Source organism: Amphiprion ocellaris, chromosome 14, assembly GCF_022539595.1.
Source record: "Amphiprion ocellaris isolate individual 3 ecotype Okinawa chromosome 14, ASM2253959v1, whole genome shotgun sequence".
NCBI classification, from domain to species: Eukaryota; Metazoa; Chordata; class Actinopteri; family Pomacentridae; genus Amphiprion; species Amphiprion ocellaris.
The window spans coordinates 14,444,425-14,457,075 of NC_072779.1; the positions used below are offsets into that span (position 1 = coordinate 14,444,425).

Here is a 12,651-nt window from a genome sequence, read left to right on the forward strand (position 1 = left end):
GGAATCTGTTCCCATCACCTGCACAAATGGTTGGAAGACTAATTTACTAAGTTAGATGAACTATTTAAGTTGCAGACATTATTTTGATAGATTAGGTTGAAACATTAATGTTAGTAATTGCAATTTTGTGGATAATTTAAACTCAAATTTCTGCATTTAAAACTAAATAAAAATTTAGATAACTTAATGAAATTGGCTTAACTTGATTTTCCTTCACCTCAAGATAATTTCAAGTCCCCTCCTCTATCTCAACGTGCTTAAACACTTTCAGACGGAAATTAAAAATCCCTTTGATTATAAAGGTAAAGCTAATTCACCTGACAGAGTAGTTTGTTGGGTGAACTTCATTTCTTTAGAAGTTTTCACAACTCAAAAAAAATGATGCTTACTTTCTTGTGTTCAGTGAGTCCGTAATATCTTCACATTTGAAGTGTCTGAAACATTAAGACTGTTTTATTGGTATCTTAGAGTCGCTGCAGGTTGAACAAGAGTATTTTACTAAGCAGGGCTATCTAATGCTGGTCTCAGTTACCTCAGGATGGAGAGGTTGTTGATTTACCAGTATCATTTTGGGAACTAAACAAACACAAATGTGTATGAAGTAATGTATTACCTGTCAGTATGTTTTATTCGGAGTGACACTCACAGCTGTGTAGCGGTGATTTGCAGAGCAGAGCAGAGGAGGGGTGTCAGGAGAAAGAACCAACAAGGAAACCACTCTGAGCTTTGCTCCTGCACCGCCTGGCTGGCCTGCAGCCAGCTTTCTCCAGAGAGGGTTGGCTCACCCCTTCTCCTCTCCTCCTCCCTGCTTTCTCTCTCTCCAAACCCACATACGCACTCTGCCCAACTCTCCAAAGCAACAGGCGAGAAGAAGGAAGAGCCACAAAAGCGAGGGGCAACTTTTTCATTGTTGTTGAAAAGATCTAGAAAACTTTCAAAGATGCCAAACGCCTCGTTTCCGCAGACGGATCACTTGCGAGGGAAGTGATTTTCCTTTTTCTTTTTCCTTGAGGAGAAAACAGGAGGAAGGACGCGCGTTTCTTTTTTTTTCCTTCTTCTTCTCTCCTCTTTGCCGTATGAGACGTCCAAAATTCCCCCTCGGTGTTCATACAGCAGGAGCCTCGGAGCTGGGAGCTTTGTGATCTGCATGTCCCCGGGTCTCTGTGGAGGGCAGTGAAGGATGCCAGGATGCCCTCTCTGATCGCCCGTCTGCTTGTCATCTGGCTGAGCGTCCACAGGCTGGTGTGGTGCATGGAGCGCTCCTCCACACGGGAGCGCTTCAAGGTGGTCATCGCGCCGCTCATCTGCAAGCGGATCTGCCTGAAGGGACAGTGTCAGGATACCTGCGAGCAGGGCAACAACACCACGCTGATCGCCGAGAACGGGCAGGCGGCCGACACGCTCATCGGACAGGGCTTCAGGGTCGGTGAGTGACGGGGAGGCTGGAACAATGCGCTTTATTTATGAGGGCATATAAATAGGCCGCTGCGATTAACTAATGGTGCTGCCCTGACCTCCGGGTTTATGGGTTTTTTCCCCTCTGTGGAGCCTCTGGGGAGGTGAGGGAGGCCTGTTGGTTTACTCATAAATGCACCTTTTTGTGGACAATGAAATTGCTATGGAACTCCATAAAAATGCGTAAATACGCACGAAATGATGGGCCTTCAGACCACATTTGAATGTTATAACAAGGCAGTGGTAGGAAAAGTTTTATGATTAGCTTCTCAGTTAAGTTACAGGGTCCACTTGTGCTGAATTACATAGGAAAACTCCTGATTTGAAAAGCAGTAACAGCAGGGAAAGTATCCAAAGTGAAAGTGCTCATTGTGCAGAATGAGCCTCCTCAGCTTTGAGTTAATTTGAAGTTGGTCCAAGTTGTACTTGTGTCTCATACAGATGCAAGACAGCAAATTTAATGATGCTACACAAAGCAGACATTAAAAAACAAAGGATAAAACCAACCAGACAACAAATAAATGAAGTAATCACAAACCAAAGGAGCAATATTGAACAAATTTACCTGTCAAGTGGCAGATAATTGAGTAAAAATTAAGAATTGAATTCACACCATTAAGTCTTGTGTCAACTCTGCTCCGCAAATAAAGAGGTGGCTGAGGCGAGGTGAGTGGGGTTTACCCTCCACGGCATCGCTGGAAACTGCTCCCATGCTGCACTTTAATTAGCAAGGCATGGCTCATTACATAGCATATAAATGTACTCTTAACATCTATACTTTCACCCCCCTGACTTTGACTTCCAGTGTCTGGTTGGCATGAGTGGAGCCTTTTCTGTGCTGTATCAGATCAGCTGTGGTGAGCCATGGAGCCTTGCAGTCTACGTCAGTCTCCGGCCCAGAAATGGATCTGACTGATCCTCCTTACTTTAAATTACGCAGTGCAGAGAATGAGCTACTCAGAAAGGAAAAAAAATCCAGAAAATATGGTTAAAACACTATGATACACATGGTCCGAGTTATTTTTTATTGCTGAATGATTGCCAGTTGCTTTGTCTCTGTTTCATCAACATAATTTCACATTGATTGATATGAACTCAATATTATTAATGAAAGTAAAAGCCACATTTAGTATATGTAAGCTGCAATAGAACTTATGTTTCAGAACCAGAATCGTTTCCCTCATCCCTCATATCTTTGTAACTTTAAAACCACCATTTTCCCCTCTAAATTCTTAAACTTCATCAGTCTCCCTGTGTGCTTGAACACATGTTTTTATATTTGGATTTTAAGATTCAGCACTACTAAACAGCAAATGGCTCTTAAGCGATGCCTGTGGAGATCAAATGAAAATCAGTATGAATAAATCAGTCCTGTGTTGCTTCTTACAGTTCTCACTCAGTTCTGCACAGAGAAGCTGTCGTTTTTCGGTACACATGCAGCCTCTCCAGCTGTTTTCTCTGGTATGCCCATGTGGAGGTAAGCAGGCTGGATTTAATCGAGGCTAAGTGAATCCTCCTCGTAGCGCCGTGAGCGAATTGTTCCTCTTTGACACCGCGTGGAGTCAGAGACTTGGCTCGGACACCGGTCTTCTCCCCCTTTATTCTCCCCCGGTTTCCTTGTAGTGCGTCACGTTTTGGAGCTTCTGTGTCAAATAATTCAGGAGAGACATTAAATTCCAGGAATACCTCACGCTGCTGCACATTTGGTCTGGATAACGAATCTGCCATACAGTGACCTGCCTCGCTGGATTTATCTGAAAAGATCCTCGCTGAGTTGTATGAGTTTTTCGCTGGAGAGGGATAGAGGGGGTTTCGACTTCAGCCTGGAGAGGAGATGTGTGCTGTTCAGTGTGAGCGCTGGAATGTGGTGTGGACAAGTGGAAATTTCTCTCTCCCGTGTTAAAACGGCCATGGCTATAGCAGCAACAATATGAAGACTTTTCCATATTTGAGTGGTTGTGATGCCAGTGCAGAGAGGCTGAGGCCCAGAGTGAATAAACCCAACTAAACCTTTCCTCAGGAGCAGTATGGTTCCTGTCAGAGTGTGTAAGCCTAGAAATATCGCCAAGGTTGTGTGCTTTAGTACGTACCAGGATTTTCAAAGACTGAATTGGGTGAACAAACAAGTTGAGGCCCAAAAAACAGTCAGGTTTTAGTCATGATCTGGTTTCTGGGATTTTGGCCAACACATGAATGTCATTTCAAGGCCATAACTTTAATAGAGCAAGAAGCTTTTTCAAAATCTTTTTTTTACCTTCACTGGGCAGGTTGACATGAGTAAGTGACTGAAAACATGAGGATGACAAACCCAAGTTTCTGTTTCAAACAGCTGGAGAATGGATCAGTGGTGGAGGTTTGTGCTTCCAAGGAGGAACGCTTTGAGTTTTTACAGTGATATTAAACTGATAAATGCAAGCAAAATTCCATTAATAGCTTTAACCAGCTAATGTTTGATATTTTTAGGCATGTGAGAGCTGTGGCTCAATGGACGGTAATGTAGGTCTGTAGGTTCACGTTGATCCAGCAGTTTCTGACGCATCAGTGGGCTAAACGGAGATGGTGGTGGCAGACTGACAGTTGGATAAACCATGTGACTAATAAGCTGCTTGTGTAGCTGGAAGAAGTCGTCCTTTCCATTCCCATTTTTCTTTTTTACTAGTCGCGTAATCTTGATGTTTGGTGACAAGTATGTAGCAGTCGTAGTCACCATCTTTCTCAGCTCAGCTGCATGGTCCACCAGTCCAATCAGATGTCTGGAAACTGAACAACTGAATGAGATTAGTGTGTTAGCGAGGTGTGTTGAGCTTTAAGTCAGAGTTTTCAATGTCACAAATGTGTCTCTCTTTAATCAACTAGGTCTCCATGGTAACCTATGCTGCAGATTAACCTGGTCTGGAGCAGGTTATGTTCAGAGATTTGGATTATGGTGGCATTATGTTGGTTGAAAAATATGTCTTTTCCTGGGCTGATACCAGTACCAATTATAAGTGATCAATCGGACCGATAAATTGTATTTGGAATGTTATACATTTACAATAAAGATAAACATCATGATAGTTTTAAAAACCCGAACATCCGCCACAAAACTTTGTTGAAATTCATTTGTTTATTTATGTTTTGCATATGTTTCATTAAGAGAAAAGCTTTCAGGATTTATCCTGCAGTGTTGTGAAAGGCATCAGATATTGCTGTAGGCGGAATGTTGCTCAAGACCACAGTGTGGTGACAACAGATAGAGAGAGGCTGCTGATTCATAGCCAAAGTAGAACTGTTTTAAAATTAATTTATTCTATTATGGAAATAGCTTAAAAAACAACAAACAATACACATGATCGAAAATATGCTAAACATTTGATCGGATAAACGGGCAGGCCAATAATCGGTGGATCCCTCGTGCAATACAATACGTCACCTCAATACAGCACCTCTGTATCAGTTTAATAGAAAGAGGAGTGTCTGTACTTTAGATGATATTAAAAATTATATCTTGGGGATTTCTATAAACTCTGGTATCAAGATATTTGCCAATATATATGTATATATACATACAATTTTTCAGAGTTACACTGAAAAGCAAAAATTATCGGATCATTCTTTGTTCAGTTTCCCTCAACAAATTTCGCAAACTAAATGACTTATCACAGCTGCTATTTATTCTCTGCTACATGTGCTGCAGACAGTGCTTAGTCTTGTAAACAATGGAGTTGGAAGTGCTCTGCTCCACAGACTATGCGACGACACCATTCCTAAATCACTCTTGGCACATTTTGCTGTGGTATGTTCTAAAATAAATTTTCATATATATGTGTGATAGGTCATTATCGGCCGAAGACAGCTGCCTTAGTAGAGCGATGACCCAAAACTAAACCAGTGAGCTGAGGGGAACGGTTGAGTCAGGAGGCATCTGATCCTCATATGCATGTAGTAAATTGATTACACATTGATTAGAGCAGCTTGAAACAATTGCTTTTAGTTTCTGCCAGTTGTTCCAGCAGCGTTTTACTCTGGTATGCTGCTTGCTTTACTTAGTAACTTTTAACTTTACTTGCTTCCAGACTCTTGACTTTTTAAAACTTGGTTCCTAAACATCAGTCACCTAAATTTATATCAAGTAATAAATATAGATAATAAGCCATCTGAGCAGGGTGTAATTATGCTGCTCCAGACTGGGACAGACAATAAGAATGATCACAACCCAGATGTTCAGACAGAGCAGACTGTCTCAGTCTGAATCACCTGCTCTACACAAGAATAAACCACCTGAATGACAGGCGGCTCCTTTCTACTTTATATGTCTTTGAGAGAGCGCAAACACAGACAAAGATTAGAGAGCATCAATCATGGTTGAGTAAATAGCAGATTAGCTCCATTTAATCCACAGTATATACAGAAAATGCCATGGGAGCATCTACTTTTGTAATCATTTTATACCTGCGCCACTGCAAGTGCATTTAAAATATGTCAGATATGCTCTCATCATATGTTTCCAGGGAATCCACAGGCCATTAAATAGATCTATACTTCCCTGTACACTTCCTAAAACTGATGAAAGCCCAGAAACCTGAAATCCTCCCAGGCGTGTTGGCAGGCAGTGAAAAGTTGACACTTATAGCCTTTTCATTGACTCCGCATGGTATCTGTGTAAGTCATCACAGGGCTCTGCAGGGGCGGAGGCAGAAACGTTGTTATCGTTTATGTCAGGAATGAAAGAATGAGTGCATATTGTTTTACTTATTACATTTCTCTTATTGTGTAGCACAGCATTCAGTAGGAGTAGCGAGATAGAAAAAAGCAAGATTGCATGTGACAGGGGTTGAAAGTTGGATTTTTAAATGTCAAAACTGCATGCTGATCTGATTGCACACTCTTTTCCATATCTCTCTTCAACCTGAGGCTGTTTACTGGCAGATCAAAACTATCTTTGTGATGATCTCCATGTGTTTGGCTGACAAAATACCTAACAGCCACCTATTATATACAGTTTTTTTTATCTTCTGCGCTTTCTGTAAATGGTTAGAAAAGGTGTTTTTGTATATGTGTGTGCATCTGTCTGGCTTTATTTTCAGCAGTCATCAAAGAAATCCCTCCAAAATACAGTGGTTACATAAAAATCTGTACACAGGCCTCAGTCGTTGTGATTGAAGTGTGGTTTTTCCAACAAGAATTAGTCCAAGTCTAATTTTTTTTCTTTGCCGTTGCTAGCACAGAGGCATCCCATATATCAGCCTTACTGACAGCAGCTGCTCGGCTCCCAGACAGCCCTCCGTCTCTTCTCTGCATCTCAGCAGCATCTCATCATTGTCGGGGCTCCAGACGTCCAAGCTGATCTGGATTCCCATCTTTTTCTGGAATAAATGAGAGCACGGGGCCTCATCTTACGTAGGAGGCCTTATCGTATCCCAGTCTGGACTTGTCTCCCCTAAAATGGGCATGATGATGAGTGGAAATGGCTATTTCAGGATTTCCCATGTGGTTTTGTATTTAGAGTAAAGCGACAGTAGTAGCCTTGTGGTTTGTTTTGGTTTTCCCTTGGCATAGGTCAGAGGTCCATGGGAGCCTGAAAATGAAGACAAGTCAAGTTAAATACAGTAGGCGAGCCTGGTTCTACTTTCTCTCTATTTAGGGAGGGGAGTTTATTTTACCTTTCAAAGCCCTCTGCTCTTCCCCACACACTCCTCTTTCTCTCATGCCAAACTTTGGAGAAGGCGGTCTAACACAGGCAACCAAAAACCTGCAGCACTCCGGATTTTTGCCGCAGGTTGGACTGAACTCAGAGGCGAAGCTGGGCATGGCTCCCGCTCTCACACCCTCTCAAACACAAACATACACAATCGTGAGGGAGTCTCATGCACATTCATTTGCAGCTCATTAATTGTGAAAGCTTCCTACATTTGGGGAAATGGGCTTCGTGTGGATTTGCGGCCTGAGCGTGAAACTCTTGACAAGGCTGAGTTTTAATATGGGTGCACATTCTGTCACCTCGCTCTGTCTATTTATGCTTGTTGGAAAAAATAATACACGGGGTTATTTGGGGTCTTCTGAGCTTATTAACCTCTAGCTACAAGTGGGATCAGGATACAGAACCACATGCGATGGTGCTGTGAAAATTTGCAAGAAAATAAACATGCCATGTATGCATAAATAAATCTTAAGTCCCTGTGAAAAAAGTGTCCCTGTTATAATATAATCCAGGAACATTGTTTTATCATATAGTGCTGATAATATGTTGAGTGTCTGTGCTGCAGAGTTTAACAAATTGGACTGAAAACAGTTTCCATTAGCTTTAGTTGTGCGCTTCCTGCTCTTAAATCAGTTTGACAGTCCAACAATGTGATGAATGTGTGTCCAATTTTAATCACAAAGTTAGTAGAACAAATATTCACAATGAACATTAATCAGTTTCTTCCCGTTTTTTCCCAAAAGAAACGTGGTTGTTGAAAGGTTTTCAATCCACAGTCCTTCCAGTTCTTTCTGTTTTCATTGCAGGAGTTTCTCTATGAAATCACGCTCCTCCTGGTTGAAAAGGATCACATTAAACTCAAACTGGAAAACAAAGCGGCAATTAGAGTTGGCTTTTTAAAAGAGGGAACAGTGTGTATGTTTGCATGTGAGCGTCCTCAGGAGCAACGTACTGAACCCAACTCAAACAAACAACCTTCTTTGCCATCTTTAACACTCTCCTCCCATTTGCGTAGCAAGGGGGGAGAAACGGAGCAGTTATTTAAAGCCGCTCGGAGGAATGCGAGCGCTCGGGACTGCACCCACACCGTGCAGGACCCTGTAGCTGTAGCGATTAGCCAGGGTAAACAGAATAACATGCACTCTGCCAGTGCTGCCTCTCTGAGACTGTGTAGCCTGCAGACATTACCTGCCACGCGCTGCACTGCTGAGGATCCCACAGGGCAGGTATCTGACATAATCTCAGCAGAGCACTGTCAGCACTCCTCTACCTGCCTGCCCTCCAGTCCCTATAGCTCAGGCTTTTAGATACTCATTATATGACATCATCTGCGGCGGTGCCAAGATCCTGTCTGACTCTCTGGCTCTCTTTCCACAAACATCTCTGCCATAGGGGAGTGACAGGGCAACACTGGATTTGTGCCCACCCAAGAGCTATGTAAACCACATCGCATATTTCCATGGCATGTGAAAATCACGTTGTGCAAAGGAGAGTTTGATTTAGATTTAGATAATTGCAACCCTTCCCACTCAAATCCTTCCTGATCTTCCCGATGATGGCCGCTTCAGGAGGGGTTTTTGCTCGTCGTCATCCCCCACTCTCTGTAACGTTAACAAACTGTTGTTTTAGGCCGACTGCGAGAGGTAATGAAGGCCTTTGGTGACAGCGCTCAATCCAGGCAAAGGGCAGCACTATTGTTTGGTTAGCTGAAGCAGAGGCTGCTCAGAGTTTCTTGGGGGTTGGAGAGTTGTGTAGAGGGGAGGAGGAATGCGTAGTCAGGTTTGTGTTGTGAAAAGGCAGTGATTATGTCATTTACTCCCAACGTCTGGCTCAGCTGCAGCAGTCTGACCCACTTCATACGTCGCTGTGCACTCAGAGCGGTATGTGGTCTCACAGTGCCAGTGGATGGTAGGTGTATTTGGGGACGTGGTTTCCTGCTTTGGAGCTGATGGTGAAGGGAAGCACGTCATGATGGGAGCCAGTCTTCTATTCTCTTTTAAAACAGGGGCCCTGGTGGAAACTGTGTTTGCCATTTACTGCAGCCAGCGTTGTTTAGTCATGAGTCTGTCGCGTCAGAGAAGTTAAAAAATACCATGAAGAGGGATACTGTTTAACTGGAGTGCTTATAACAATGGCTGTGTACTGTGAAAAGGTCACAGTGCTGAACCAAATGAGAGTCAATGTAGCTCCGTGCAGCTTTTAGCTATTTCTAAGTCATTGTTTTGGTTTCTCTGGCAGGGCGTTGACACAAATTGTATCTCACCACTTTCATATGCCACACCAGACTGAGGCAGTATGATATGAAGCTTCAGTGGTTATGTTTTAATGTGGGCATTAACCCTCTGAAGTCTTTAAGCTCTATGGAAGCAACACAACCATGACTCGAAGCAGAGAGAAGTTGAATCTCTATGATTTAAAAAAAAGAAGTAAAAAAGGTGATCGACATGTACAACATTTTTGTGCTCACAGTTGTTGCCAAAACTAGAAAAATGGTGGTTCTATTTCTGTTTTTTTTCCTGACTCCATTTCCATACTCTTCTGTCTGCTCTGTGTAAACACAGCCTGCAGTTCAAGCCATTTGTGCTAAAAAAAAACTCACCGAATTTTTATTATGTTACTGTTGGTCTCAGCTGAGTTACTAAAAGCTTCACAGTTGTGTGTCAGAGTGCAAAATTTTTAGTTTTTTACAGAATCTGCTTAGACTACATGCCTAATATTTGGCAATGTTTTGAATGAGGATTGTAAAATAACATTATTTTGCTGAAATAAAACAATTTTAAGTTCAGTTGTATTCTTCCTTTTAGAGATTAGAGATGTTTTTATGTTGTGTGACTGGTAGCCGACTGGTTTGGATTTACCTTACATACTGCAGCAATTTTTACAATTTCTGGTGCTGACAAATGGCATAATCTTTGCATTTTTAAAGTCTAAAATGTCTTTCAAATCCACATCAAATGGGTTTGGGGTTTCAGAGGGTTAATAAGCAAATATTATGCTTTTAGAGTTTTTGTTTTTCGGATGTGGTAGCATAGTGGTACACACTTTTATGTGCATGTAAAAGGTCTGCACGCTTACAAACCTCAAAGTCCACACCAGTGAAACTGCTTTTCTCCTACAGAAAACATTGCTCCTTCATGGCCTAAACCGCCTCCTTTGAAGTCCAGGCTTTGCTTCTGGTGCTCATCGATGTCACCGTGTAACACATTTGCATAACGCCTGGCCTTGCAATTAGTTTGGTACATACTCAAAGAATGAGCAGCTACCTTGCAGTCGCTAGAGCTTCTTCTGCTACGGCTACATCCCTATACTCAGAGATCTGGGGTTACAGCGTGTAACCAACATTACCTCACTTTCATCAGGTCAGCTGACAGATAAGAGCGTTTCAGGAGGAGGGCCTTAAAGAAACAGGAACTAATAGGGCATATTATAGTCAGAGGATGAGAAGCAATGTACAGCAGGAGAAAAATAACATGTTTTTTGAATATTAAAGCATGTAAACATATTCTAATAGACCCCAATAAATAAAATTACAAACCTGTAAATATGCTTCATATGGGCTCTTTAATGAACCTTGTGAAACTTATAGGAGAAACACTGATGAAGATAACTAATCATGTAAATAAATACATGAAGGTTTATACCAAAAAAAGCTTCTACATTTAGTTTGATGTCATTTGTGATAATTTCTTCCATTGAAACTGCAGTCCAAGATGTGTTTTAGAAGTCTGCATCAGCAACAATTGGAAAACACGACCAGTGGAAACTCGGTTTGCGATCGTATCATAGTGTGTATTACTACATCAACCAGCGAGGTCATGGAAATGATTGCATGTTAACCAAAAAAACATTCATTTTAAAATCTCCGAGTGGGTTGATTCAGACTGAATCATAGTGAAAGTGACTCAGTGGGCATCGTCACTGATTTTGGTGTCTGAATCCTGCACGCTGGGTAAATTGCTATCCTGCCAGAAGACTCTAGTCACAGAATGAGACAGATCAAAGCATTGTATCATGCGTATGGTTGGAGATTATGTCTGCAGTAGCTTTTATTTCAGCGAGCTGCGGTTTGTAGGACTGCAGTTTGTTGTTTTTGTGCTGGGAGGGTGCGGCTGTGGCTGAGAGGACCCTGTGGCGGGAGGGGGGCCTGTGATGCGTCATCTCCAGACAGACAGGAGTGAGTGGGTGGGTGGGTGGGTGGGTTGGTGGGTGGGTGTTCACAGGGCACTCAAAGGACAAGCTTTCCCTTCTTTCTTTCATTCTTTCTTTTTTTTGTCAGAAGTACACTTTTTTCTCTTCAGCTTGCAAAACAAGTGAGAGTAATAGTCGATTGTCGCCACAGTTTATTACCTGCTATGTGGTAAAACATGCATCTGAGTCTGTCTTTATGTGTTTTCAGACATACATGGCTTCCATGTCCTGCTTGTTACGCTTGGCTTGCTTACTTAGCAGTTGAGGAATGTACAGTATGTTTTTTTAAATGAAAAACAAAAGTGTCTGGGAATCACAATAATCCCTCTGAAACATCCCATTATTCTTTATTTTCTGGATTTTACATCCCTCCTCTGTGCTCCGTGCTGCTTTATTCCCTCATTTTCCCAGATATATGATATAAATGACAGATATATGTTCTCTCTACTCTCTCGTGCTGTGAAGAAATCTGTTTTTCTCCTCTCGTAGTTAATGGTGACATTTCGAAGAAAGATAAGAGCTTGAAGACAAACAGACTTCCCTCCTTCTGTTTCTTTATGCCGCTCAGATTGCCCTTGTAGTTGAAGTGAGCACTGTGTGGGAAAATTACACGTTGCCTGACTCCTGGAACGTACCTGAAAGCTGATGTTCAATATTAAATTAGGTTTCAAAGACGTGACAGCAAAGGATAAAGTCAGCTTTGAATGTTTTCTTAGCTTAAATGAAGCCATACTTTAGAGAGACATGGCAGTGTATTCAATGACAGCACAGGGTGTTTTCAGTGAAATGAAAGTGAATCGAACAACGCTGTGTGCTGATCTGAGTGCCACACATGCAAAATGGATTGTTCTTCACTTCCCTCTTTGACTGGAGCATGTGGAAAATAATGTTCACGATAACATACCAGCTTCCAAATCACAAGTCCCACCCCCTCCTCCATTCAGGCAGCCAGCCCTATTCATGCCTCACATTCATTTAGACCACTAAATAACTCTTAGGCACCTTTGATTTTTAATAACACACCACCTCTCATCTCAGGAATGTGTAAGATCTCTAAAGACAAAGGTGTGGTACCAAACAGAGGGCGGCTGCCACTGAGGCCGACAAAGACAGTCAATGAGCGATTTTGGATCATAAATTCTACTAATGAACTCCGAGGTGATGATTTAAAAGGGAAAGCCCGCTGGAAAGTAAAATCCTCCTTATGATCTCAACTTTTTAAGCTTTTCTGCTCTTTTCAGTATGTAGTCAACCACAGCGACTCTCCGGGAGACGCTACGCCCACCACTTAATAGCACTCATACGCCCGTTTACATACAGGATCTGCA

The 12,651-nt window shown here is 42.2% G+C and overlaps 1 protein-coding gene across 6 annotated transcripts in view; it reads left to right on the top strand.

Moving 5' to 3' along the window:
• Positions 1-827: 827 nt before the first annotated feature.
• ltbp3 (latent transforming growth factor beta binding protein 3) overlaps positions 828-12,651 on the top strand; it is a 40,777-nt gene continuing 28,953 nt past the window's right edge. For all 6 annotated transcript variants that reach the window (XM_023288461.3, XM_023288464.3, XM_023288462.3 and 3 more), the window contains exon 1: positions 828-1,426. In XM_023288461.3, coding sequence (XP_023144229.1) covers positions 1,189-1,426 — 238 coding nt within the window. In that variant the 5' untranslated portion in view covers positions 828-1,188. The remainder of the gene's footprint in view (positions 1,427-12,651) is intronic.